Source organism: Nicotiana sylvestris, chromosome 2 (assembly GCF_000393655.2).
Source record: "Nicotiana sylvestris chromosome 2, ASM39365v2, whole genome shotgun sequence".
Classification (NCBI taxonomy): domain Eukaryota; kingdom Viridiplantae; phylum Streptophyta; class Magnoliopsida; order Solanales; family Solanaceae; genus Nicotiana; species Nicotiana sylvestris.
In genome coordinates this window covers 28,230,250-28,255,563 of record NC_091058.1, presented here as the reverse complement: position 1 = coordinate 28,255,563, position 25,314 = coordinate 28,230,250, and the positions used below count along the sequence as shown (strand labels likewise).

The 25,314-nt window shown below is 38.9% G+C and overlaps 2 protein-coding genes and 1 pseudogene across 4 annotated transcripts; 2 read left to right on the top strand and 1 right to left on the bottom strand.

Annotated features, from left to right (window-relative positions):
- Window positions 1–771: 771 nt before the first annotated feature.
- On the bottom strand, window positions 772–18,074 carry LOC104241637 (B3 domain-containing protein Os07g0563300). 3 transcript variants are annotated; one of them, XM_009796582.2, is made up of 13 exons: window positions 17,557–18,074; window positions 15,094–15,175; window positions 14,823–14,921; window positions 8,403–8,682; window positions 7,925–8,264; window positions 7,590–7,686; window positions 6,551–6,725; window positions 6,184–6,263; window positions 5,471–5,863; window positions 3,825–3,877; window positions 3,603–3,716; window positions 1,897–1,967; window positions 772–1,767 (listed from the first exon to the last, which is right to left on the bottom strand). In XM_009796582.2, exons 1-13 carry the CDS (start codon window positions 17,688–17,690, stop codon window positions 1,007–1,009), a joined length of 2,679 nt encoding a protein of 892 aa, XP_009794884.1. In that variant the 5' UTR covers window positions 17,691–18,074; the 3' UTR covers window positions 772–1,006. The 3 variants fall into 3 exon arrangements, with proteins under 3 accessions (XP_009794884.1, XP_009794882.1, XP_009794883.1); XM_009796580.2 differs by having other exon boundaries at window positions 8,403–8,730; window positions 17,557–18,073; XM_009796581.2 differs by having other exon boundaries at window positions 3,825–3,874; window positions 8,403–8,730; window positions 17,557–18,073.
- On the top strand, window positions 2,754–2,860 carry LOC138886674 (U5 spliceosomal RNA; annotated as a pseudogene).
- Window positions 18,075–23,826: 5,752 nt separating the features above from the next.
- Window positions 23,827–24,369, top strand: LOC138883983 (secreted RxLR effector protein 78-like). Its single transcript, XM_070164716.1, has one exon. It carries the CDS (start codon window positions 23,827–23,829, stop codon window positions 24,367–24,369), a length of 543 nt encoding a protein of 180 aa, XP_070020817.1.
- Window positions 24,370–25,314: the final 945 nt, after the last annotated feature.

The following is a 25,314-nucleotide window of genomic DNA, read 5'->3' as shown; positions in this document are numbered from 1 at the left end:
ATTGGAGGAAATCCCGTATTTGAAATTTTCATTCTACCTTACAATGCATGCCAATTTAAAAAAATGGATCCTAATCTTGGAATAACGTTGGAAAAGAGAAAAAGAGAGTTAAACTGGACGCAAACAACAATACTCTCAGCGTTTCATCGCCCTACATATGATATAAGATATAGAAACGCCGTTAAGAGTCCATTCTTCAAATTAGCCCTCTAATTTACCCATTATTCATGTTGGCTGTGCTCTTCGCAATTAAGCACGAACAAAATGTTTGTAATAATAAGAAATAAGGTTAACGTTTATGGCTCCAACCTTTATATAAGTTGGGTTGTTGGATAGGGGATCCTCATAGTTGGCTGAACCAAAAAGCAGGAGGTATTAAGTCAAATCGATCTTCTCCAACGAACAATAAGGCTCTAATCAGTCTACAGTTAATCAGTCTATTTTTCTACTCGTTTTTAGAATCATCAAACTAGATTTCCCTGTCACCTTTGGGAACCATGACTTCACCCATAGCAAGCCAAAGTTGGCCACACATGCTTAGACAACCCCAAATCCTCGAATCCGTATCAGGGCTAATAAGCCTACGGTCATAGACATAATAGAATGCCTGTTCTCGAGATGGAAGGAAAACCAAAATAACTCGTGCCATTGTTGGCATTAAGCAACTTCCCAAGCGCAAAGTCAGTCCATGAGCCTTTCTATCCAAAACTTGTGACATTTCCAGAGGCACCAACAAAATAAAAAAAGAAACAAGCACTTTTCACACAAAGATTGAACACTCCAAAACCCTTCCGGCCATTTATAATAATATGCAAAGCACCTCGCACCCATTAAAAAAGTAACCTGTGCGGAGAGGTTGCATCACTTACTACACCTACCTATGTACAACTCTGGAAATGCATGATACCTGTAAAGCCTAAATATACATGTTACCACTATGCTGCAATAGCACCTCTGATTTCTTATATAGCACAAGCTAATATTAGGTGCTGGATGGAGGAGTATCCTACTGGTCATTAGGTGCCAAAGATGCAGCCGTGCCTATAGATAAAGGCCTATTATGGTCTACATCAGTTTGATTAGTACCACCAACAATAACACAATTATTCGGATTTGTCTCTCCAGTACCATCTCCATTTTCATGATTACCCGTGAAACTTCCATTCTCACAATGCCTGACATATTGCTCTGCAGCAACTTGGAGTATGCGCATTATGCTGCCAGAATCAGAGCCTGGTGAAAGCTCATCATCTCTCTCTGGTTTAGCATTCAGGTCAATTTCACCTTTAAATGGCAAAGCAGAAGATTTCTTCTCATTAGGGTAATTGGGATCATCCGCATAACCCTCATTGTTCAGCTCTCCCCGCTGTGGGCTAAAATGCCCTGCGTCATCATTAGATTCTTGAATGTCACCAGCATCAAGCAGTTGTCCAGCCAATTGTGGCTGCAGTTTTTGACAAGCAGCTTCTGCTTCTTTCTCTGATAACTTTTTTTCACGCTTCAGCATCAATGTTTTGAAACGACGCTTTACTGATTTACAGACGATACAATCACATGATTGCTTGTGCTTAGGACCTTTTCCACTTGGGGGCTGAATGCAGACAATGCAGGTACACCCAGGTCTATGACGTGGGTGCTTCGTCGTGGCCTGTGATGATGCTGGAAGAGTCTCTCCCTCGTCTAGAATAGCGAGATTAGCAAGTGCATCAAGCCCATCCAGAGCCTCAACGTCTGTTTCCTGTTTAGAAGCCTTCATTTTCTTGGCAGCTGCACAAAGATCATGTAATTTCAACAAACCTGAAGGGCCCCCAATTGATTGATCAATATGAGGCAAAGACAGAAAGTATTGGCTCACTAGTGTAGAAATTTATGACCGACAGGGACCAAAACACTCGCCTTTATTAATACGAGGCAGGAGGTCTCGCAGATGATCTGCAGTTAATTCTTGATCTGCCGAGCACACAGACCTAAAAAGCAGAAAAATCATAAGCCAAAACTTAATTGCAATTGAAAACTTGCATGAAATTCAGGTATTGACTAAACTATTTTGGAAATGAACTGACATTAGTTGATATCTACGTTAATGCAAAAGAAAGCCAGGTGCCATTTGCAGAACAACAATCACAGAACATGGAAAACTGGGAGTTCTTAAATGATCAATACTCATATAATGCAGGACACTCAGTTGTAAAATTCTAGCAAAGGTGCCAAGAACATATCATGAAGGTTGGTTCAAAGTCAACTTTTTTTAAAGAACAGAAAACAGGAGGTGACATGAGAAAAATGCTATAGAGTTGATTAAACGGACAAACTGCTGAGAGAAGAGAGGAGACCAACCAAACATAGAAAACCTCATCAATGGCGAATTCCAGATAGCAAGGTTAAGACGGCCTTCAGAACAAGGAAAGGATCAATTTGTGTCCAGATGACAATATATTCAACGATTTTCAATATCTACCATTTGAAGTCCATTTGATCACGAGTGATTCACCAGGGGTGTCAATGGCTCGGTTCGGCCAGTTATTTTAAGAAATTTATACCATACCAATTTTCGGTAACTCAATTGTATATAACCAAAATTAGACTTTTCGAAACCGTCATAATCAACTTGGTTTCTATATGGTACCGGTAAGGTTCTGTTAACTTTCAGTAATTTAGTTTTAAAACATCGCATAAGAGTCACGCTGTTATTAGGATGTCTCATTTGTTATGTATAAGATAATAGCAGGTTTTAATATATAACACATAAACTCAGCCACGCGGTGAGCACAAAGCGAACTATTCTTTCGCCTTTTAACTAAAGAATATCATGTGCTCGCCGCAAATAGTGGCATACGCCAATTATTTTAAGAGGGATTCTGAAGGAGGATCCCGCTGTTAAAAAAAATACAACACATAAAATATAGAGTAAGGAAGAAATCTCTTCCAACATAAAACATAAAATATAGGGTAATACGCGAGATTTTGATTTACATGGCAGAGGTTGCATTACTGCAGGTTGTGCACTCCCAAACCAACAACAAATATTGTTCTATCTTAGAACAATTGATGAATTGTTAACCGAAAATTTGAAACTCAAAAGACATAAAGTCTAAATAACTAACAGGTAGCATCAGTACAATTTTTTGAAAAAATAGAATTGAGATTTGACCCAAATAGTACAAAGGATATAAAGGGGAAGGAAAAAAACGAAAAAATATTCCTTGGTAGTTTGTGAATGAAAATTTTGGATCAATTTAGTTTCAATAGTAGCAGCGTAGGATTGAGTTTTACATGTAGCTGTTTTCCTCTAGATCCATCCCAAGGTCCAAGAATTTTTTTAAACTTAATATTATAAGTAATAGTATATTTTTTACAAATAAATTTATCGGTTCCGTCGGTTTTCAAAGAACCTCTGACATCCCTATGATTCGCCATTACAGAACATTCTCTTTTTATAACAAGCTGATTACTGGAGCTAGAGGTTGTGGACTTCCCGGGATTGCTTATTGCAATCCTCTTCAGCGTTTACACTCACAAAATCATGCCTTGGGTAGTTCCTTCATATATTCTATTGTCATTTAAGTGCATATTGTAGATATAATAAAGAATTTCCATCATACCTCTCGGAGTCCCATGAGTTTTCTGAACAAGTCCATCTTGATGGAAGGAGAGCACTGTCAGGAACTTTTCGCCACTTGAAACAGTCCTCACATTGTACCCATTGTATTTTTTCACTGGATAGGATGAATAAAGCATCAGCATTCATTCATTCAATGCAATTTGATACATACCATGCAGAGCTAGTTGCATATACAACTAATAGTCAGAGTTTAGCAGTTTACCCCAAATGATCCACAGAAGGGATTGCAGGCCTGCCAATAATTGGTGCATCCTGCTAAGAGGAACAAGTCAAGGATAAATAGGACAGGATTAATATCAGTAACAAATATTACAAGGACTACCAACACGAACTGACAAGTGGAGGGAAGATTGGACACATATTGCACGTTTCAGTATTAGCTACAAAATAATTGCTGAGTTTTTACAACCACTGAAAGAAATGCCAACAATAACCTCTCAGAAAGAAATGAGGGTAAAATAAGCACTGAAGAATATTACTCAACCGAAACATCAACTAAGCAAATAATTTCATTATTGAAAACATAACTCATTGCATAGTAAGAAGTATGTCATCACTAGATCCCATCTTGTTTTGGTGACATAATAAGTGTCTGCATACCTTGAGTTCCTTCTTTTTTTTCTGAAGTAGGAGTCCTCCTCAAAGTCCTCACACAAGCCAGTTTTAGATGGGCCAGCCAGAGAAGTGGGGCTCCGGAAAGCTCACACAGTAAAAATACTGATAGTACTCAATTGGAAGCAGCATTGCCTTGACATAATGATTTAGAAGCAATGCAGATTTCAAAGTCCAATGAGAACAGAAGCAGAGGGGGATCCAGCATATAAGGTTTCCAGCACACAAGGTTTATTATGCTATATATGTGTATATAGAAGACACTTAAAACTTTCAAAAATAAGTATATCCATCAAGTGGTGCCCCTCGTGGTTTTAATTTGTGGTGCTATGGAAGATAAAGTATATTGGACTATATATTGGCCTTTACCGGTTTACCCCCAATTTTTTGTATAAGGTAGGTGATTTTATCAATGTCGGTAAACTCCCACATCTAGCAGCATAGCACAAAGTAGAGAGCATACATAGAATATGGTTCTCAACAAAAGAGACACAATCTTCTATACAAACAAAGACTTAATGGGCGCACTAAAGTTAACAAAGAACAAGAGGCTATTTCTCAAATGTACAAAGTCATTTCCAACCCCACAAAACCTCTCCAACTTCTCTCCTTCAACAGGACCACACAAGGGGCTAGGAACGCAATATTGCTCAGATATGCAGTACATCCTTCACAGGTCCAGCATCATTCATTGTACTCCGAACCAGTTCAATACTAACCATACAATCATGTTGCACCTGAAAATGCAACAGGATGGGATCCCACGACTTCGCTCAAGCATCCACGCATAAAGCACAATCTAACATATGTAATCCTCCTCCTTCTCAAGTTCTCAGCTGTCAGTATTGGCCCCTTGGATCCAAACTGATAAGACTCTTTTAGGTGCCCCCCCTCCCCCCATTTTCAATGTGATATACCCTATGCTTCCAATGCATACACTATTTCAATACTTTTCTTTTTTTTGGTGTGTGTTGTGTGGGTTGGGGTGGGTTGGGGGGAGTATTTCTTACGGAACCTTGGAAAGAAATATGTGATTCACATTTCCAGCAGGAAGTGATAGCTGCACATCTTCTGAATGGAAAAATCAAGAGAGTGCTTACAAACACCATAAAGCATGCATAACAAAGAAAACTGATCATCTATCCTAGTTATATGCAAAAGCACATAGCAACTTAGAACTTCAGATCTATAACCAGCAAGAATTGGTAGACAATAAACTGCTAAAAACCATGGTACCTCGTATTCTTCAAACTCACAGCCTTCTATCACGATTACTGTAGGAGCATCACTTGAAGGTGGACGCATCAACCCTTGGGCTTGCACCACTGTGACCTTCAGCTCTACTAAGTCCTCATTGTCAATCCTCAAGCGTTTGCTTTTTGAACCCAGGGTGCTACTCTTCCTCTTACAACGAATAGAACGATTGTTTCCTAAAAATTCCATAGCCATATCATCGGACAATTTAGTTTCAGCCCAGCCAATTGTTGAATCTGCTGGAGCAACATGAGTGGTTGATGAAAAGCCTTTTTTAGTAGAATTTGCCAGAACTTCTTCAGAGAACTTGGTACTTTGAGTATTGACATTCCCATTTGTAACAACACCGTTACTGTTACTGCAAGCTTCACTTCCCTGTTAATAGAAGACCAAGTAAGAACAAATGGAGGTCTGAATTCAACAGCTTTCCAAAAGAGACATGAGAAGCTCAGAATCTATACCCGATGAGCACCATGACTAACTGAGACACATAAAAGTGTTGAAATCAGAAAGAAATTGCAGAAAGGATCCATATGGTTTATTATCCCTATTCTGACATGCTTTTCTTGTTAGCCAAGGTTTAATTTTTTTAGCGTAGAGGTCTTAACTTTTGTTTCCAGATAATCTCAGAGCTTGTAAATTAAGACAGTACACCATGAGGAGGCGAAGAAGCTACTAATTAGGAATTGGCAAACCTGATCTGCTGTAAGAGTAGTTGAGGCCTTTCTGCACCCCATGACCAACTTTCCTTCTGGCTCTATCCTACTGAATGTTACTGATGGAAAAAACACACTCAGTCAGCAAGATGCCTCTAACACGCGGACAGAAATTAAGAAAAGTAAACGAATTTAAGGCCTACAGACAATTTCCTACTGATATCACAAGCCAAGAATGGCAGTTTAATAGTTAGCCACCCAAACAATCAAAATATCAAATAAGCCACTACGCTCTAACGACAAAAATCTTTCTCTTTCGTTAAGAGCAATCTTTCTCACCTTCCCCACCAGATCCATCAAGGAAGATAAACTAGAAAATAATTAGTTGTAGAACAGATGAAATTACCTATGTCACCTGCTTGCAATTGCATCGACTGTATACAAGGAGTCACCCCTTCCAAGACATACATACGACTGTTATTATTAGGCCAAAATCTGAACTGAAACATCCATTCCTTCCCTTTCAGATCTTGCACCTTGAGAGGCAGCCCTTCTGGATTAGAAATTGGTGGAAAATAGGCCTTCATCAAAGAAAAACTTTGTCAGAACAGGAAAAGAATGTGATACCTTTCAGTTAAAAGGGAGAAAATATGCATAGATTAATCAATTACGCAATAATCCTCAACGAATTTGATCGGTGAATTTTTTTCTCAACCAGCTTACGAATGGAGAAAGCAAGAACTTCAGCAAAGAATTGGTACTAGGAGACAATATCAAAAGCTATATACCGTGAACAGAAATAATGAAATAGATTTATCAAAGACGAGCAAATCCTATACCACCCCTGGCCCAAAGTAGTTAGAATTATTTTCTAGTTCACTTGTGTGCCTTTACCCCTTAGGGAAAGGCATGCGCACAGGAGCCCTTCCTAGATTACAGAGACACACGCAACTCACTCGATGTACTTTCACTACCACACCCTTCCTACAAAACAAAAGCAACCATTAAGGCATTTGGATATACACTTATTTGCAAATACAGAAATATTATTTGCAAATCAATGTTTTCCAATTTTGTTCATTATTTCAACTTCAACTTGAAATAAGAATCTGAAGTCGAAAAACTGCTGAGTATTTCAGGTGATATATAGGTTGTTTTTTGCTCACAAAACTTCTACTTCTCTCTAAGTGAAATTCATGTCCAAACACAAATTTAACTTCCAAATACACTTTTTCAGCTTCATATACAAATTTTTTTAAATTCACCCAAATATTGTCCAAACAGGAAGTCATTTGATAGAACACTTGTATTTTCTAACCCCTATTGAATACAAAATTTTTCTTAGATATTCTAATGTTTCAATAACCAAGTTTTTTCTTGGATTTGTTCAATCTGGAAGGAATAACAGATCTGGAAAGAAAAAAGAGTAGAGCAAAGGAGCTCACCTCAGCACATTTCTTCGGCAATACTAACCGTCCTATCCTGCCAGCGTCACTAGCACTTAGCATCTTTTCAAACAAAGGAGTAATTACAGAATTTGAGCTAAAGCATTGTCAAGATTGTAAACAATTAGCTGACTTGCACCCAGCCACTTGGCGAATAAACATATCCATGTAATTTTGGCAAACGAGCATTGCACCAGATGCATTAGCTATCAGCAAAGACGCAGTGCATCCCAAACGAATTTTATATTGTACAACCATGCATAATATAACCACAGGAAATTATTTCATTAAGACATCTCCATTAGTTCAAAAGGTCCTTTAAAAACAAAGGATACTCTCCAGATATTTGTTGTAGTTCTTCATCCGTTATGCGAGGCCAGTAACGAGGAAGTAAATGATGCTTTCCTCTCCCATCTACACGGGTTTTCGAATTGCGGACTTGAGTCTCTCCAGCGTAATCCACTGTAGCATGACCACCAAGCTGCTTCCCCAATGGAGTCGAAAGTGTGGTTTGTTGTTGGAGACTAATAGACACCTTACTGTGATCAGTTGGTTCATTTTTGCAAGAAGAACCGATAGTCAAAGAAAAACTGGGAGCAGAAAGATCATTCTTTGCATAAGATAATTGTGGTGGACCACTTATACAAGACTTAGGGGGCTCCTCATGATTAAGACCTGTAAGACAATGGTTACTCCATATTAGAACAGCCTAAACCTGTAATTATCACTGTAGTAGAACATCTTAGATATGAGTAAACCAAGAGCATTTCCAGTTTTTAAAAAAAAATCTATGTGGTAAGTGAATATCAGTACCAGCATATCCATTTTCAAGTGTTCCTGGTACACCAATCTTCAGCTTTCCATTCATCAACTTTTCACAAGAGTCCTTCCTGCTGTTGTCGGAGGACAAGGCAGACGGTCTCTCACCAAGACAAAGTCTGTCGATGCTGCCTGTGGCATCAAGAAAGGGTGTCCTGGGCTGCAACTCATTTTGAATGGCGGAACCATTAAATAAACTTGGTGCTTGTCGCCATGGAACAGGACCAGAACCAGCTATTGGATTCCAATTATTGACGTCTTTAATTCTTTCAGGCTGCAGAGGATGGAAAAGTGAAGGTGGAGGCCAGGCAGGATTTGGGGTCTGATCAAATATGAATATGAAGTCAAAATTAAGAAAACAATTTTACTTAATGACAATATGTGATGAAAACAAAAAAACTCTTATGCATACACACAAATCAAGCCAATGATACTATTAAAATTAGGAAATATTCTAAAATAAAATTAAAAAAAGTAAAAATGAAGAGCATTTCACAATGTCGACAGTATCATTGGCTTGCTTCTACGTCTGCAAGAGAGTTTTTTAAAGTGCACCACATTTTGTTTAAGAGGTTATCTAATATGGATACACAATCTTCTTTTTTCCTTTCTATTCTTTTTCTTTTCCTATTTTTTGTTTGTGCAGGAGGAGGGGTGCATTTTTTGCTTTGATATTGTTCATCCGGTCAGTGTAAGCAATTTCAATGGGGCAAAACATGAAAGTGAGAAAATTACCGATACATAAACTGTCAATTATAGAAAAGAATTCCCCAAGATCACAGGGAAACACTCTTAGATAGGGCCATCACTCACCTTCCTATTTACCTTGACCATAGCTAGCATATTAGTGGCTCAGCTGTATAACTTACACGAGGCCTAGGATGGAAAAATACCAATTCAGTAAGCTCATTCTAGGTACACAAACAACTTCAACTAAGAGATCAAAGTGTGACATCTGGAGGACCAGGCTTAGCTCCACCCTGTGAAAGGATAGGTCAAATGGCAGCAATGACCTGGGTAATTGGAAGCAGAAAAATAAATTCACCCTAATGCAAGATACTTGTATTTTTCTTCGACCACTTCATCTTAGCCAAAAGGCCGAGAAAGGAATTATTTGACCCCTTCCTCAAACTTCCAAAACAACTAAAATATTTACCAGAAGCATTTGCTGGGGAGCTGGGGACAGAAAGGCAAGTACAAGGAGGAGCTCCAAAAAAAAAAAAAAAATCTTTGATCGGTATAAAGAGGAGCTCCATATTGTTGTTGGTCAGTATTGTGAGGATGACATTGTCATTAGAGCTTTATTAAGTTCCAGCGCGAGCATCAGTGATTTCCATCAGCAGCATCAGCATGAATAATAAGCATCAACATAGTCATCAAAAGATTTTATTTTTTTTTTTGATAAGGTAAATTGTATTAATCCAATAGAAAGGGAAAATTCCCTTTTAACAGAGTTACACAGAAAAATAGAGAATTTACATCAGAACATGATTCTCTACAAAAGACGCCCAAAGGTCCACACAAGTGGGGCTACATGAGTACACCAATAAGCAAGCAAAGATAAAAGACTATTACTAATATTTGAAAAAGGTAATTCAATTCCTTCAAAAACTCTCCTATTTCGCTCCCTCCAAACTATCCACATGAGAGCTAGCGGTGCGAACTTCCACGCCTTTTGTTTTCTTCGCCTGCGTAGACCTGCCCGGCTCTGTAGCATTTCCTTAACAGTGCTTGGCATCACCCATTGGACACCAAAAAGATGTAATATAACCCTCCACAAGGTCGAGGAGACACGGCAGTGCAACAAAAGATGATCCAGTTCTTCCCCTGCGTTTTTGCACATGTAGCACCAACTCACAAGTGTAATTCCTCGCTTGCGGAGATTTTCTGCTGTCAAGATCACACCCCACGCTGCTAACCATGCAAAAAAAAACACCTTCGTGGGCGCTTTAGGGATCCATATAGATGAGTAAGGAAAAGTGGTCTCCCCCCTCACAAGCAAACTCTGGTAGAAAGACTTGACGGTGAACAAACCATCAGCACGCAACCCCCATCTCCGAGAATCACTAGATTGGTGGTGCGTGCCTTGCCCGTATAGTAGTGCCAATAGGTCTTAGAGTTCCTCGATCTCCCAATCTTGCATGTTCCTTCTAAAAGATAGGTCCCACACTACCACCCCTTCATGCTCCATGCGAATCTGTTGAACTGTCATTTCCTTCTGGTTTGCGACACTGAAGACGTTAGGGAAAGAGGCCCTCAGAGTATTCTCTCCACACCACCTTTGATTCCAAAAGCTTATTCTCCTTCCATCGCCCATCCTGTAAGTTATGTTTGCATTGAATGCTTCTCAACTCTTCATAATGCTCATCCACATGCCGCATCCGAAAGGCGCTGTGATTGCCTTGGTCCCCCAACCCCCTACTGTGGAATCGTACTTTTCTACTGCTACCTCTCTCCATAGAGCATTTTCTTCTACCCCGAATCTCCACATCCACTTTCCCAGCAATGCTCTGTTAAATATCCGGAGGTCTTTTACTCCAAGTCCACCCCACTTCTTTGGGGTGGTTACTGTCTCCCAATTCACTAGATGAAACTTTCTAGTGCCATCTGCCGCGTCACAGAGAAAGTTCCTTTGTAGTCGCTCCAGTTTTTCTATGATGTTCGCAGGGGCTTGCAACAGCGACAAGTAGTAGGTGGGGGATACTCGATAAAGCACTTCCTTACCTCCTTTTGACAAATACTATTTCTGCCAGCCTGCTAATTTTTTCTCCACTCTTTCGATCACTGGAGTCCAAACTGCAGTATCTTTGTACAAGGATCCTAAGGGAAGTCACAGGTAAGTAGTGGGAAGGGAGCCCACCTTGCAACCGAGAACATAGGACAGAGCATCGATGTTAGCAACCTCACCCACCGGGAAAATCTCGCACTTGCCGAGGTTGATTTTGAGTCCGGATACAATCTGGAATCATCTGCTTCAAATTTGTCAATTAATCCATATTGGCATCACAGAAAACCAGAGTGTCATCGGCAAAAAGCAAATGAGATACTCTTCGGTCGCTGATAGCTCCAATTGGAGCTGAGAATCCTATCAAAAAACCACCTGTCGCCGCACGATCCATCATTCTGCTCAGAGCATCCATCACTAGAATGAATAACTTTGGGGATAGGGGATCGCCTTGTCTGAGTCCCCTGGAGCTGCCAAAGAAACCGCACGGGCTACCATTTACCAGGAGTGAGAATCTGACTGAGGAAATGCAGAACTTTTATCCATCCCCTCCATCTTGCCCCAAAACCCATCCGCATCATGATGAAATCCAGAAAATCCCAATTGACATGGTAAAATGCCTTTCTCAAGATCCAGCTTGCATAGTAATCCATGTTCTCTATTTTCCTTCTGGAGTCCACAAGTTCATTCGCCGCCAAGGCGGCATCCAGGATCTGCCTACCTTCCACAAACGCGTTCTGCGGTGACGAGACAGTCACATCAAGGACCTTCTTTAGTCTGTTGGATAGCACTTTAGATATAATCTTGTAAGTGCTCCCTACAAGACTAATAGGCCTGTAATCTCTAGATAAAGGATGAGCCTTCTTTTTTAGGCACAATGGTAATAAAAGAAGCATTGATACTTCGCTCGAAAATACCATTCTCGTGGAAGTATTCAATGGCTTCCCAATATATTTGGAAGAAAGCCATCGAGAAACCATCAGGCCCAGGTGCCTTATCACCAGCACAACTTGATACAGCATTGTGAACCTCCTCCTCATCGAAACCCCTCTCTAGCCATTCACTGTCTCCCTCCCCTATGTGACTGAAATCTAGCCCGCCCAAAGTAGGCCTCCAGCTTTCTTCTTCTTTGTACAAATTCTCATGAAACCCCACTATCACCTCTTTTCCCTCCTCATCTCCCTCAACCCTCACCCCATCCACATCTAAAGAATTAATGTAGTTTCTCCTTCGATTTGAGACCGCAACCCTATGGAAAAACTTAGTGTTTGAATTCCTCTCCGTTAACCAGAGTGCCATCGATTTTTGCCGCCAACTAGTCTCCTGAGCTATTGCTAAATCGACTATTTCCCTCTTGACCTCCCTCAATCTCACTTTCTCGGCATCTTCTAACACCCTCGCCCCTTCCCCTCTCTCTAATTCCCCCAATTCATGCATGAGCTCCCTCATTCTAACCTCTACCCTCCCAAAGACCTCCTTATTCCACCTAATGATGTCTTCCTTGAGCAGCTATAGTTTCATTGAAAGATGGAATGAAGGTGTTCCTGTTACGCTGTAGCTTGTCCACCATTCTCTCACTTTGTCGCAAAAACCTGGCACTTTCAACCACATGTTTTCGAAGAGGAAAGGAGCACGCACCCCTCTCCCTCTGCAACCATCTAGCATAATAGGCATATGATCCGAAGTCAGCCTTGGTAAAGGAAACTAAAGTGCATGTGGAACCAGCTCGTCCCAGGATGTCGAAATCAGAAATCTATCAAGTCTAGACCTTGAATTTGACTCCTCCGCCCTGGCCCAAGTGAATCTTTCCCCTGACAGAGGAAGATCAATGAGAAAGTGATCATTAATAAAGTCAGAAAACTCCTCCATGGCCCTCGAGATCAGATTACATCCTAATCTCTCCTCCGGAAATCTAATAGTGTTGAAATCTCCCCCTAGGACCCATGGAATGTCCCAATCCCCCATAACATTCGCCAATTCCTCCTAGAAAGGCGCCTTGGTCCCTTCTCCCACCGGACCGTACACTCCCCCAAACCCCCACTCCACTCCACTCGCCCTATCTTTAACTAGGGCTGCTAGAGAAAAAAAACCCTTCTTAACCTCCTTTACCTCCAAACTTCTATCATCTCACATAAGAATAATGCCCCCTGCACTTCCCACTGCTGGAACCCAATCATATTTTACCCAACTACCTCCCCAGACACTCCTCACAATCGCATCTGACAGAACTTCCATTTTCGTCTCCTGGAAACAAACTAGATCGGCACCCCTCTCTAACTCCCACTTTGAGGATGGCCCTTTTGTTTGGGTCATTCATCCCCCTCACATTCCATGAAAGGATCTTAACTTCCATAAGCAACGTGTCCCCCTTTCCCTCGGCCCCCCTTGCCGAACTCTCTTCCTCCCCATCGCTCACCCGGCCCCTTCTCTGGTACACCGCTACATCCCTTAAATTTTGTTGCCTGACCCCTTGACCCGACTCTCGCCCTTTACCGTAAAAGAAAGACTATTGCTCAATCTCCCTCAACAGTTCTAACACCCTATCCTCCTTTCCTTCAAAAGAAACACCCAAAAAATTCCCAAAGTTTAAAAGTTTTTCCTCCATCCAAAACGACAAGCCCCCTCCACTCCGTGACGAAAGTGGACGTGCATCAAAAGATATTGTCGATTGACCCGTGATCTAGAGAGAGAAGCTCCCTCTTTTTGCTAGATTTTAAAATTTGAATAAACAGTAACATTACAAGTTATAGTTCTAGAAGGTTGGCGACCACTTTTCCAACAAGCCCGCCAAATCCGATGAACACTAAGATTATTGTTTTTCAGATTGAATTATTTCTCTGAGACATAGGAACACGTATCCAGCAAGGCCATTCAGACAAGACCCTTGGCAAGCACTATCTCAATGGTGACCTTTGGTAATCGAAGCTGGGAAATGAAGAAATTTTCCAGTCTCAATAGATGGAAATGTTAAGTTATCGAATTTCCTCAAAACTTGTTTGGCTGAAAGATTCAATATTTGTAATGGACAACAGATATAACCGTTGATTGGGCTGTAAAGGTATGTAATTTGATGTAAGACATAAGAATGCTTATGGAAGGTAATCACTGCAGGGGCGAAGCTATTCTTAGTGTTGGGACGATGAACTTTTACCACAGCCTGTACTGGGTTGGACAAGAAGAATGTTTTGGTCATTACGGCGGATAGAGTTCTTCAAAGTGATGAAATTATGCAAATTTCACATTGACATATCTGTCAATAGTTAAATGGTAACCAGGAACAGAGGCAGATCAAACTCTGTGCCAGTCGAAGATGGATTGTTGTGCTATATGGTAGGGATTTCACATGGACTTATCCTAACCCATGTGAAATCCTAGCTTTGGTTAAGTTAAGATTTGAGATATGAACCCTGCTTCAGAACTATGGTTTTATTTTTAGTGTAGGTTAGTGGAAATCCTAATTTTGGTTTAAGTTAAGATTTGAGACAAGACCAAATGCAGGAGGGAAGGGTCATAGTTTTTCCTTTTCCGATTTGTGCTTGTTTCCTTTAGATTGATTGGGCTGAATTTGTAGTTGTTTGTTGTGCCATACTTCTGAAAGTTGCCACATCTTGGTGAAATTTTAATATAAATATTTAAAAAGGAACTAGCATCACATCCACTGGATCCAAGGGAGGATAGATGACTCTTACCAAAATAAAACTTTTCCTTGCACAGGATAAGCACTCAATACCTCCAGCATCCAACAGAACGAATGTATGGAAAGAGACAATGCATCCACAATGAATTTGCTGCATAAGGAAAACAAATCCTATCAAGACTCAAAGAAACTCTTGCAACAGGAGAAGCATGAAACACAAAGGTGTAGCATGACCATGTCCAGTATAAGGATTAAAAAAAGTTCCAACAGAGTTGGAACTTCATAACAGCAACAAGTAATGAAAAAGAAAATGTGTTACTCACCTTTCCACAAGACTCACAAGATCTCCATCCAGAAGTTTTGAGGTGAAAAGTCTCACAAAACTTGCCATCATCATAAGCAGAACTACGCGAACATTAATATACATTAACTCCAATCAAAATTATAAAAAATTGAGATGTCCAATGGACTATCACTAGCATAAGGTAATGTACAACATATACCATTGACCAAAAGATCGATTTACATCATAAAATAATCAATTAGGACATTCAGCCAGGTACTCAACAGTTAAGGCGTGCCATCTTTTTAGCTTGTATTTTCTGAGCATGTCGTCGACACTTGATAAACATTGATTTATGGTCATAAAAAGGAGATAAAAGAATAAAGCTAACAAACTGTTGTGTACCCAAAAGAATATCTTACAGCTAATTTTCACAAGATCAATTTCAAGCTCAAATGAGGTCCAAACATGACCATAATGGAGCCAATAAAAGCGAGAGAACTGAATTCTGAATTTCAACTTAATTCTACTTATCAACTTTTCTACTAGAAGCAGTTTTTAAAACTTTCTTTCCACATATGAACTGAACATTTAAGTAGGTTATAAGTTTAACCAAATCTCTATTTAACTGCTCACCGAAAATGGTCATCATAGTAGGACCATCTTTTCATGACTCAAGTCCCATACTTATGAAGCACATATGTGAAAACAACATAAAAGAAGAGATAAATGGTCAGTTCTTCGGGGGATTAAGTCCTTTGACTACTTTATCTATGGTTACCTCTCCTTTTTTAGAAGGTAATGATTGTATTAAGATAAACTAAGAAAGTGCTAACAAAGTGTGTACATCCGTAGCCAAACCACGATTCAGACTGCATCTCTAACCTATTCCTATAGGGAATCTATAAGATCTAACCTTGAAAGTAACAAGAAACAAAATTTTACTGTTCCGTATTTTCAAGTGATCTACCTTAATATGTCAACAGTGAATTAGTGACCCAAAGGAATAAGACTCAATGATTCATTATTTTAGTAATAATGGTCTATGGGCCACCTTGCGTGCATTTCGACTAATTTATTGATTACCTACTACCTCTTAGCAACATAGGTATGGGGCAACTCTACACCAAGGTTTATATAAATAGTAGGACATCACCTAGCATTTATTGCCTTTGCTGGGATTTGAACCAAGGTTTGTCATGGTTCATTCTATATTCATTGACCACTAGGTCACACCTTAAGTACGACTTGATGCTAGTCATAGGATAACAGCTAGCATAAAGGTATCATTACTACGAAACCTAATGTTTTCTCCTGGTAAGCACATTCTATGCCAGGTTACATATGGTTACGGATAGTTTAGTACCTAAATAGCACAGTACAGCAAATGATATAAATAAAATCCTTGATATGTCTCTTTATTAAACAAAGTTGAGCTCATTTTTCTTCAGTGGATTTAGCACAGAACTGAGTTAACAGGAAAACATGTTTCCTAATCCCAAGACGGTGATTTTAGTTAGGACAAAGTTCAGACCAAAATCATGGGGTCATATTTTTTTATAAATTAAATAAATTGATTGATGTAAGAAGGAACAAACTCATGGAATGATGATGGCCCTAAAAAATAAATTCCCATTAAATTTATTTATTTTCTGAAATTTTTACTGAGAGAACAAACTTGTAGCACCCCCAGAAAAGATTATTACTTTCTGCCTAGTGGAGGTAAACTAATTTATTTGCTGACGAGCATTCGTCAGGTACTAGACATATTTCAAAGCAAAAAGGGATTGTAATTTGCAGTATCTCTATGTGGTTCCACATTCTGCAACTATTTATAAAACACACAAACAATTACTACATCTCCAATTTCGCTTAACCATAAAGTTGATCAAGAATTTTGGTCAAAAATAACTTATTAAAATATTTTGTTTTAATAAGGAAATACCTTATCATAATTTTGGTCATAAACAACTTATCAAAAAAAATTGGTCAAAACAAGGCTGGCGGAATGTGAAGTGCAGCAATCAAAAATGGTATAAAGAGGGTATCCATATAAAAATAACAACTTTTACGTGGATAGTTTTCCATCTAAAATGTTTCGGTGCAAGAAAAGGAAAGAGTCTTGAAATTGTAATGCATATCCTCAGTCTATTAACCCAAGCAGAAGCAAAACCACTCCTTTGTCGGCATCCACATAATTGAATCACATGAAACATAATAAAGACATCATAGACCTAAAGCAGTGCAGACCAAGTAACATTAGCTAAATTAAGGTAAACTTTAAATCTAAAGTAAGCCTTACTATATAATACTCGGAAACCAGAAGAAAAAAAATCAAATCTTTGTAAATAATAACCAAAGATATATTTCTTTTACCATATCATTTCCATTTAGACTTGTCAATTCAGTTACTCAATAATTTGTCTTTTGAAATAATGCTAGAAAAAAAAAGCGTCAAAAAATTCAAAATTCGAAAAAGGTTAAAGAAAGGAGAAAAGCTTACGCGCAACGATCACAAAGGTCAGCTAACTCGCCGGTGCGACGGCGCCAACCTTTCTTCGGCCGTTCAATAAATTGGTTGCAGTTGGTGTTGAAGCAAACCTTCGTAGCCGACGACGGCGCAGCGGACGACGACATCTGAGTTCACCAAACTCACGAAAAAACCACTACATATAAAACCTAAACATATAAATCCCCCCAAAAAGAACGTATACACAAACAAGCGTGCGAAAAAAGAAAAAGGAAAGTAAAAGTTTTTCGTCAACAGTAAAAAGTATGATTAGAGTAGAAAATTCACATTAAAGATGGACAAAGAAGGTATGTTGAAAGTTGAAACCCTAGAGAGAGGGAGCGGAGGAATTTTAGAGAGAGAAATTGAAGCGATGGAGTGATAGAGAGATTATAGCCATTAGAGAGAGCTAAAGAGGGTTTAATTTGCAGAGACTGAAAGATTTTAGAGAGAGGAAAGAGCAAGCAGTGAAGTGGCATTGGATTTTATATATCACCCTTATGCACTGTGTGTGTGTGTGTGTATTTGGCGTATGTGCTTTTACTCTCAATTCGTAACTCGTTGTTGTCGTCCTTTTCATTGGAGGAAAATTCCACGTTATCTGAAGAACTGAAATTACCATTTTATCCCTTTCACGGTTTCACCTGAGCTCTAAGATATTTTGAGCCCAAGTGCAGGGGCATTTTGCTTGGGATAGTTATAGGTCAAAGTAGCACCACTGCCATTTTGACTAATAATATGATTCTTTGTTCATTTAGTTTGCGCGTGTATATGTCTCAATGAATTATATGCTTGTTATTAGTTACAAAAATAAAATTTTACAAAAAAATAATTCTTGAGAATAATAATAGTTGATCTAATTTAGCCAATTACTTAAGAAAAAAAATTCTACCTCATAGAGATTCTCAATCATGCATCTCAATTACTATATTCAACTTAATATTTCTCCCAATTTTATAATTTTATTAAAATAATATACCATAGTTTACCTAATACTGAAAATGATAATCTTATACCTCTTTATTGTTTGATTTTGAACTGTTTTCCTTTCGACTTTGGATTTTTAGCAACCAAAAAGTCTGTCTGTACAAACAATCTAGGCATGTATTCGGAGTTTCCATGGGGTTGGTAAGGCGAAATGAGGCTACCCTTTCGTCCATAGCTGTGCATTGGTCCTTTATGCCAGCTAGCATAATATAAAAAAAAATTCTATGTATTCTAATAATCGCTTATAGCTTCTTACACATTAAACAAAATAAGTATAAAAATATACAAAATTGGCTTATAGAAGATAATAAAACTTATTGTATATATTCATATTTGTATAAGGAATAACATAAATAAAAGAATACAATAGAATAATATTATATTCTTTATTTTATTTTTAACTAAATAGTAAATAGAATAGAAACTATAGACCTTTTTCTAGAATTTAAATATATTATGAAAATAATTTCATATTTAACGTTATACTTTTAAAAGGAGTTGATGAAAAATATATTATATGCAAGAATAATTTCCCCCAAAGTAAAAATAAGACGTAAGATATTAAAAATTTAAATTAAAAAATTATATAAGGAAAAGATAGATTTAATGATAGAATTTAAATGGGAATCAACCTTTATATAAACCAAACCTAAACTTTATATAGAACAAACATAAACATAAGAAATCTAACGAAGACAAATTAATTATGAAGTAAATAAGGAAAGAATTTACTTAAGTAAAATCTTATTTGGTTTTAAATCCTTAAATGTTAGGTCCTAAATATTAGGACTTTTTACCTAGTTCAATAAGAAAATATTTAATAGTCAAAATTTTAGTTGATTTTAAAGTGCTAGATATTAGGAAAGTTAATTAAATTACAATTTTATCTAACGTGAAACCTATTTTTAAAGGGTAAAAAAGGCGAACGATATTTCGCTAAGGGCCTTCGTGCTTTTAATATAGTATAAATATAAATACTTTTACAATATTATTAACTTTCCGTTTCTAAACAAGTAAGTTTTGTTTTAAAATGAAAACAAATTAATGTTGGAATCCACTGGAATTAAATGTACAGATTCTCACACTATAAAACTTTGTCATTGTTTCTTATTTAGATAAAGGAAGTAATAAACTAGCTTTTGCTAAATGTCACAATCATGTTAATTACTTGGGTCTTGGGCGACTATATGTTATTTCAAAAAAAAATATTGGACAATTTACAAAGTTTATTAAGATAAATATCTGACTACAAATTAGCTTTGGAATAAGACTCCAAATGGTCGAACATTTTTGTAAAGTCACTTTTGTGAAGAAAATCAATGTATGTTAATTAGTTGACTTGTGAGTTTAGTGACTTCATGTACACGGGAGCGTTGGAAAAAACATGCAGTTCTAACACGTACTCTCCTTTCGTCCAAAACTATTACCAGTTCGAATTAAAAAGTAACTCATGTAATCTTTGGAATAAAATCGATATTGATTCTTTTTTTAAAAGTTTTAAAATGTTAAAAACTACATCAATCTTATTATAAAAGTAATATTTTACATATAGTTGTCCCTACGTGAGGTGACGGGTGTATATATAGATATCATGAATTCTCATGCTTGAGATAGAATATCAGCTTTGTAATTGTTTTACTTCATATTTTTTAAATTGTATCAATTACCATCACATGATATCCTGAAAACTTAGAGAGTGTTGGCTAGTATTTGTAGAGAGAGAAACTCTCATCCATCACTAAAACGAAGCTAATGGAAAACCCACCCAAAATACCAAACATACCCAAAATTTGGGTACGCCTCCCACAACTACCCACTGAATTCTACGACAAAGAAGTCCTAGAGAAAGTAGGCAGAAAACTTGGGAAGCTTCTAAAAATTTATACATGCACCTCCGCTACACTGAGAGGTAGATATGCCAGAATATGTATCCAAGTACCCTTGGAAACACCAGTTGCTACCTCTGTTACAATAGAGGACCATAAACAATTGGTGGTCTATGAAGGAGAAAACGTACTGTGCACTGGGTGTGGAAGGATAGGGCATACTATAAGAGGATGCTCACACAGACAAAAACAACATCAAACAACAAATACGCAAGATAACCCAGAGTGCTCAAATACAAAGCCAAACGGTGACCCATGTCAAAAACAAGATAGTGAGGAAGAAGAGGAATGGAAAGTTATTTCATTTCCAAGAAGGCGTAAAAAGTAAAACCCCACACAGCAAAGTACAACAACGGACCAGAGTAGAAAGGGCAAACCAACAGCAAAATCAGATGGCATCAAAGTCAGAATGTTCGATGTTGTATCCGGTAAGTTTCTTGACACTCAGACATTTCGATACACCTCTAAATCTAACCCTCTACAGGACATGGACCAAGCCCAGCCCATAAACACACAAAAAAACCACAATGAGAAAAGCAAGCTACAACCGGGCAGCCCACAAAAGAAAGGCCCAATACAAGTGTGAAGATGAAGGCGGACCCAGGCCCTGCTGACCAACACCCAAATATTGAAAAAGGGCATACGCCCCTAGCCAAAAACAAATTGAACCCCCCACACACCAAGCAGAATCCAATGGACAATACCCTACACCCAAAGTCAACTAAACCAAAGGGCCAAGGGGAAAGTCAGAAAATTCAGACCGGGTCCTCCCCCGCAACTGAACAACTAGGCTTCACGGTGGACCCTAATCATGATTCCTACAACGCTACGTCTTCTCTACCAACACCAACCGGAAAAAACCACTCCATGAAAGCTCAAGAGCCAAAGCTGAGAAATCAAAAGATTTTAAGTGATTTGGCGCAACCCATCAACTCAACCGGATATCACAATAATCCCATAATCTGTGTATAAGACACAGACCCCAAAACATCAAGCATGACCGTCGATTCACTTCCACAACCCCCCAAAAACATGTGATTACCCCAATAACCCACCCCTTATTACTAACCCAAAAAAGGTCAGACAGAAGAAACCCAAAAATGGAACCTATTACCAACCCTACAGTCTTCCTAACCTCCACCCCACCACCACCAGACCACATACGAGCGTCGTGGTTGGAACTAGCCCTCCATGGCCAAGCCCTATGCTACAATTTTCAGTTGGGCGATCAACCAATATCTCTAATCAGACAGAACCTGGCTCTTCTGGCAAGGGTAACTGCAGAAGCCCTAAACAGGGGTTTGGGGATGTTTGGAGCGCAGCTATGGCAGGCAGTGATAGCACAGAGAAACCCAAGTCACATGCAACAAAACAGCGACTCATCGGTCCATAACATGATGCAACCGATCTTCAACAGCATGCCATTCTTCCCAGATCCATCAGTAGAGGACCCCTATGCAACCCCACAGTTCAAGATCCTCCAGCAGGGATCACCCAAGAAAGCTTCATTTTCAGTGCAAGAGAATCAACAACAACCACCTCTGGAGAAACAACAGTAATCACCTTTGTGGAATATCTCCAAAGGAATATCAAAAGCCTTGGAGTTACTGAAGAATCATGAGGTGACGATGGAACAGGAAACAACCCAATCGACAATCTAGTAAGGGTGGATTCACTATGGCTGGAAGCAGTTCGAGCGGTGGAGTTCAGCGTGGACCACAGCGATATATTGATACTCCCATGCCCCAAGAACCTAGTCAGGTGCGGCATGGACTTCTCATCTCATCAGAGTCAAGGTACCCTTAAACCTCTCCTAACTTTAACCTCAGTGATGAGATCCCAACAATCTCAATACATGGGAAGAGAAATGATGCAAGCCCAGGGCAGGGACAAGGCATCAACGAGCAACAGCCCTCCAACCCTAAATCGTCTAATAAAATTCATAATATGGAATGTTAGAGGGGCAAACAGTGCGGAGTTTAAGAGGCATTGCTCGGAGATTGTTAAAATGCACAAGCCCGCGATGTTGGTACTCCTAAAGACCAAAATGGCTGATCATAAAAGGCTAACTGAGGAGTTTCAATATGATATGCATATCCAGTTCCCTGTTGTAGGCCATTCTGGAGGTATAGTGATATTATGGAGGGAATCTTCCCTCCAAGTAGATGAAGTGATTGTTAATTCCCAGGGTATCCATGCAATGGTTAAGGTATTACCTTGAAACCCTCCTTGGCTAATTTCTGCAATTTATGCTAGTAATTACATTGAGGATAGAAAGTCCCTCTAGGATAACTTAATTGATATCTCAAATAACCACAAAGGGAGTTGGTTTGTGGGTGGAGACTTCAATGAAGTCCTGAAAGCAAGATACAAGTTTGGGGGAAACCCTATCAATACCCACATGAGTAACTTATTTTGGAATTGTATTAATAGTTGTCACCTAGTGGACCTAGGGTTTAAAGGTAGCAAATATACTTAGTCAAATAAGCGATATAAAAATAGGTCTTGCCTAATTCTAGAAAGGATTGACAGGTGTTTTGCTAATAACCAATGGGTAAATGAATACCTTAAAGCTAGCATTACACACTTCCCCAGGATCCACTCTAACCACTGCCCCATGCTTGTCAATCTAAGCAATACCAATCACACTCCACTCAATAAACCCTTTAGGTTGGAATCAATGTGGTGCAGCCACCCTCTGTTTCAAAACTTAATTAGGAAGTCTTTCCATCCTGATTCTTCTCTAATCATATCTACCATTTTGTTCAAGGAAAATGCCCTCAAATGGAATAAAACTACCTTCGGTAATATCTTCCACAAGAAGAAAAGGTTGCTTGCCAGGATAGTAGGGATTCAAAATTTCCCTCACTATACTATCAACACCTTCCTACAAACCCTTGAGAACACCCATATTGAGGAGTTTAACTTAATTCTAAGGAATGAAGAGGACTTCTGGAAAATAAAGTCTAGAATAAGCTGGCTCTCAGATAGGGATGCAAACACAAAATTCTTCTATACTTCTACTCTGAATAGAAGGAGGAGGAACAAAATCCTATCTCTCACGGATGACTCAGGACAGTGGATGTTTGAGCCTAGGGAAATCAAGGAATCAATCTCTAAATTTTTCCAAAAGCTCTACACAACATCCCTTCCTCAGTCCCAGAACTGCATGTCCCTTTCTGAAATCCAGGGGCAATGCCTCTCGCAAATCCATCAAACAACAATTGGGATGCCTCTTAGGGATAGTGAAATTAAATGTGTTATGTTCTCTTTCAAGCCCTTCAAAGCCCCTGGCCCTGATGTCCTTCACCCTTTATTCTACTAAAAATATTGGGACATAGTAGGGAAGGATGTCATCCAATTTTGCAAAAACTGCTTCACCACATCAACAATGAACACAGCCATGAATGAAACCCTCTTGTGCTTCATCCCCAAATGTCCCCAAGCTTCAATGATCAAGAATTACAGGCCCATATGTTTATGTAATACAGTCTACAAGACAATGACCAAAATCATTGTCAATAGAATCAAGTTTTACCTTCCTTACATCATTGGCCCCAACCAGGCTAGCTTCCTCTCCAACAGGAAAGCCTTAGACAATGCCAGCATAGTCCAAGAATACATCACCCACTTTGGAAAAATGGAAGGCAAATCCTCTAACATGATTCTTAAGATTGATCTGGAAAAGGCTTTTGACAGACTAGAATGGTCTTTTATCAAGCAAACCCCCCATGCTTTCAAATTCCCAAATACCATCACCAATCTCATCATGTCATGTGTCAGTTCCTCCACCATCTCTGTCATTGTTAATGGAGAGAAAACAAACCCATTTATGTCTACTAGGGGCATCAAACAGGGTGACCCTCTTTCCCTATATCTGTTTATTCTGTGTATGGAAAAACTCTCCAAAGACATTGGCAGAAATGTCCTTTAGGGAGAGTGGCACCCCATCAGCATTAGCAGAAGTGGCCCTAAGATATTTCATCTCTTCTTTGCTGATGATCTAACCTTTTTTGCAACAGCGAACCAAGCCAATTGCAACACAATCATGAGTACTCTTAACTCTTTCAACTTGGCATCTGGGCAAAAGATAAACCTTACTAAGTCCAAGGTCTATTTCAGTGCAAATTGCCAACCCATCAAATGGAATTCATTTCAAACACTCTTGCTATTAAAGCTTCAGCAAACTATGGAAAATACCTGGGCTTTCCAATCTTCCACAAAAGACCACCCTATAGTGATTTCCAGTTCATTATTGATAATCTCCATACTAAAATGGCAGGATGGAAAACAAGCATGCTTAACATGACTAGGAGAACCACTTTGGCAAAAGTATCCCTGAACTCTATCACCAATCATATAATACAATACATTAAACTCCCTGCAAAAACAACCAAAGGGATTGATAAAATCCAAAGGAATTTCAACTGGGGTACTACTGCTATTAAAAGAAAGATGCACCTTGTCTCTTGGGAAACAATCATTATGACTAAGGCTAAGGGTGGGCTGGGAATTCAGAAAGCTGAATTGAAAAACAGAGCCCTTCACTCAATGCTTGCTTGGAGGCTATATCAGAATCCCTCATCCATCTGGGCAAAAACCCTCATTGCAAAGCACTGCAACTGGAGGAACCCCCTAAGAAATCTAAGTCCAGCACTTGGCAATGCATTTTAAAGGGGTGGAAACTTGCATTAAAGCAAAAATATAGGTAGTGCATTCAGGCGACAGGGTCAGCTTCTTCAATGACACTTGGCTAAATAACCTCCCAACAATAAGGTCCTTAATAGAAGGACCTCTGACCAGAGAAGACATGGCTAAAACTGTAGCTTCTATTTATAATCATGGGACTTGTGACCTCTCTACCATCTCTCTTACCATC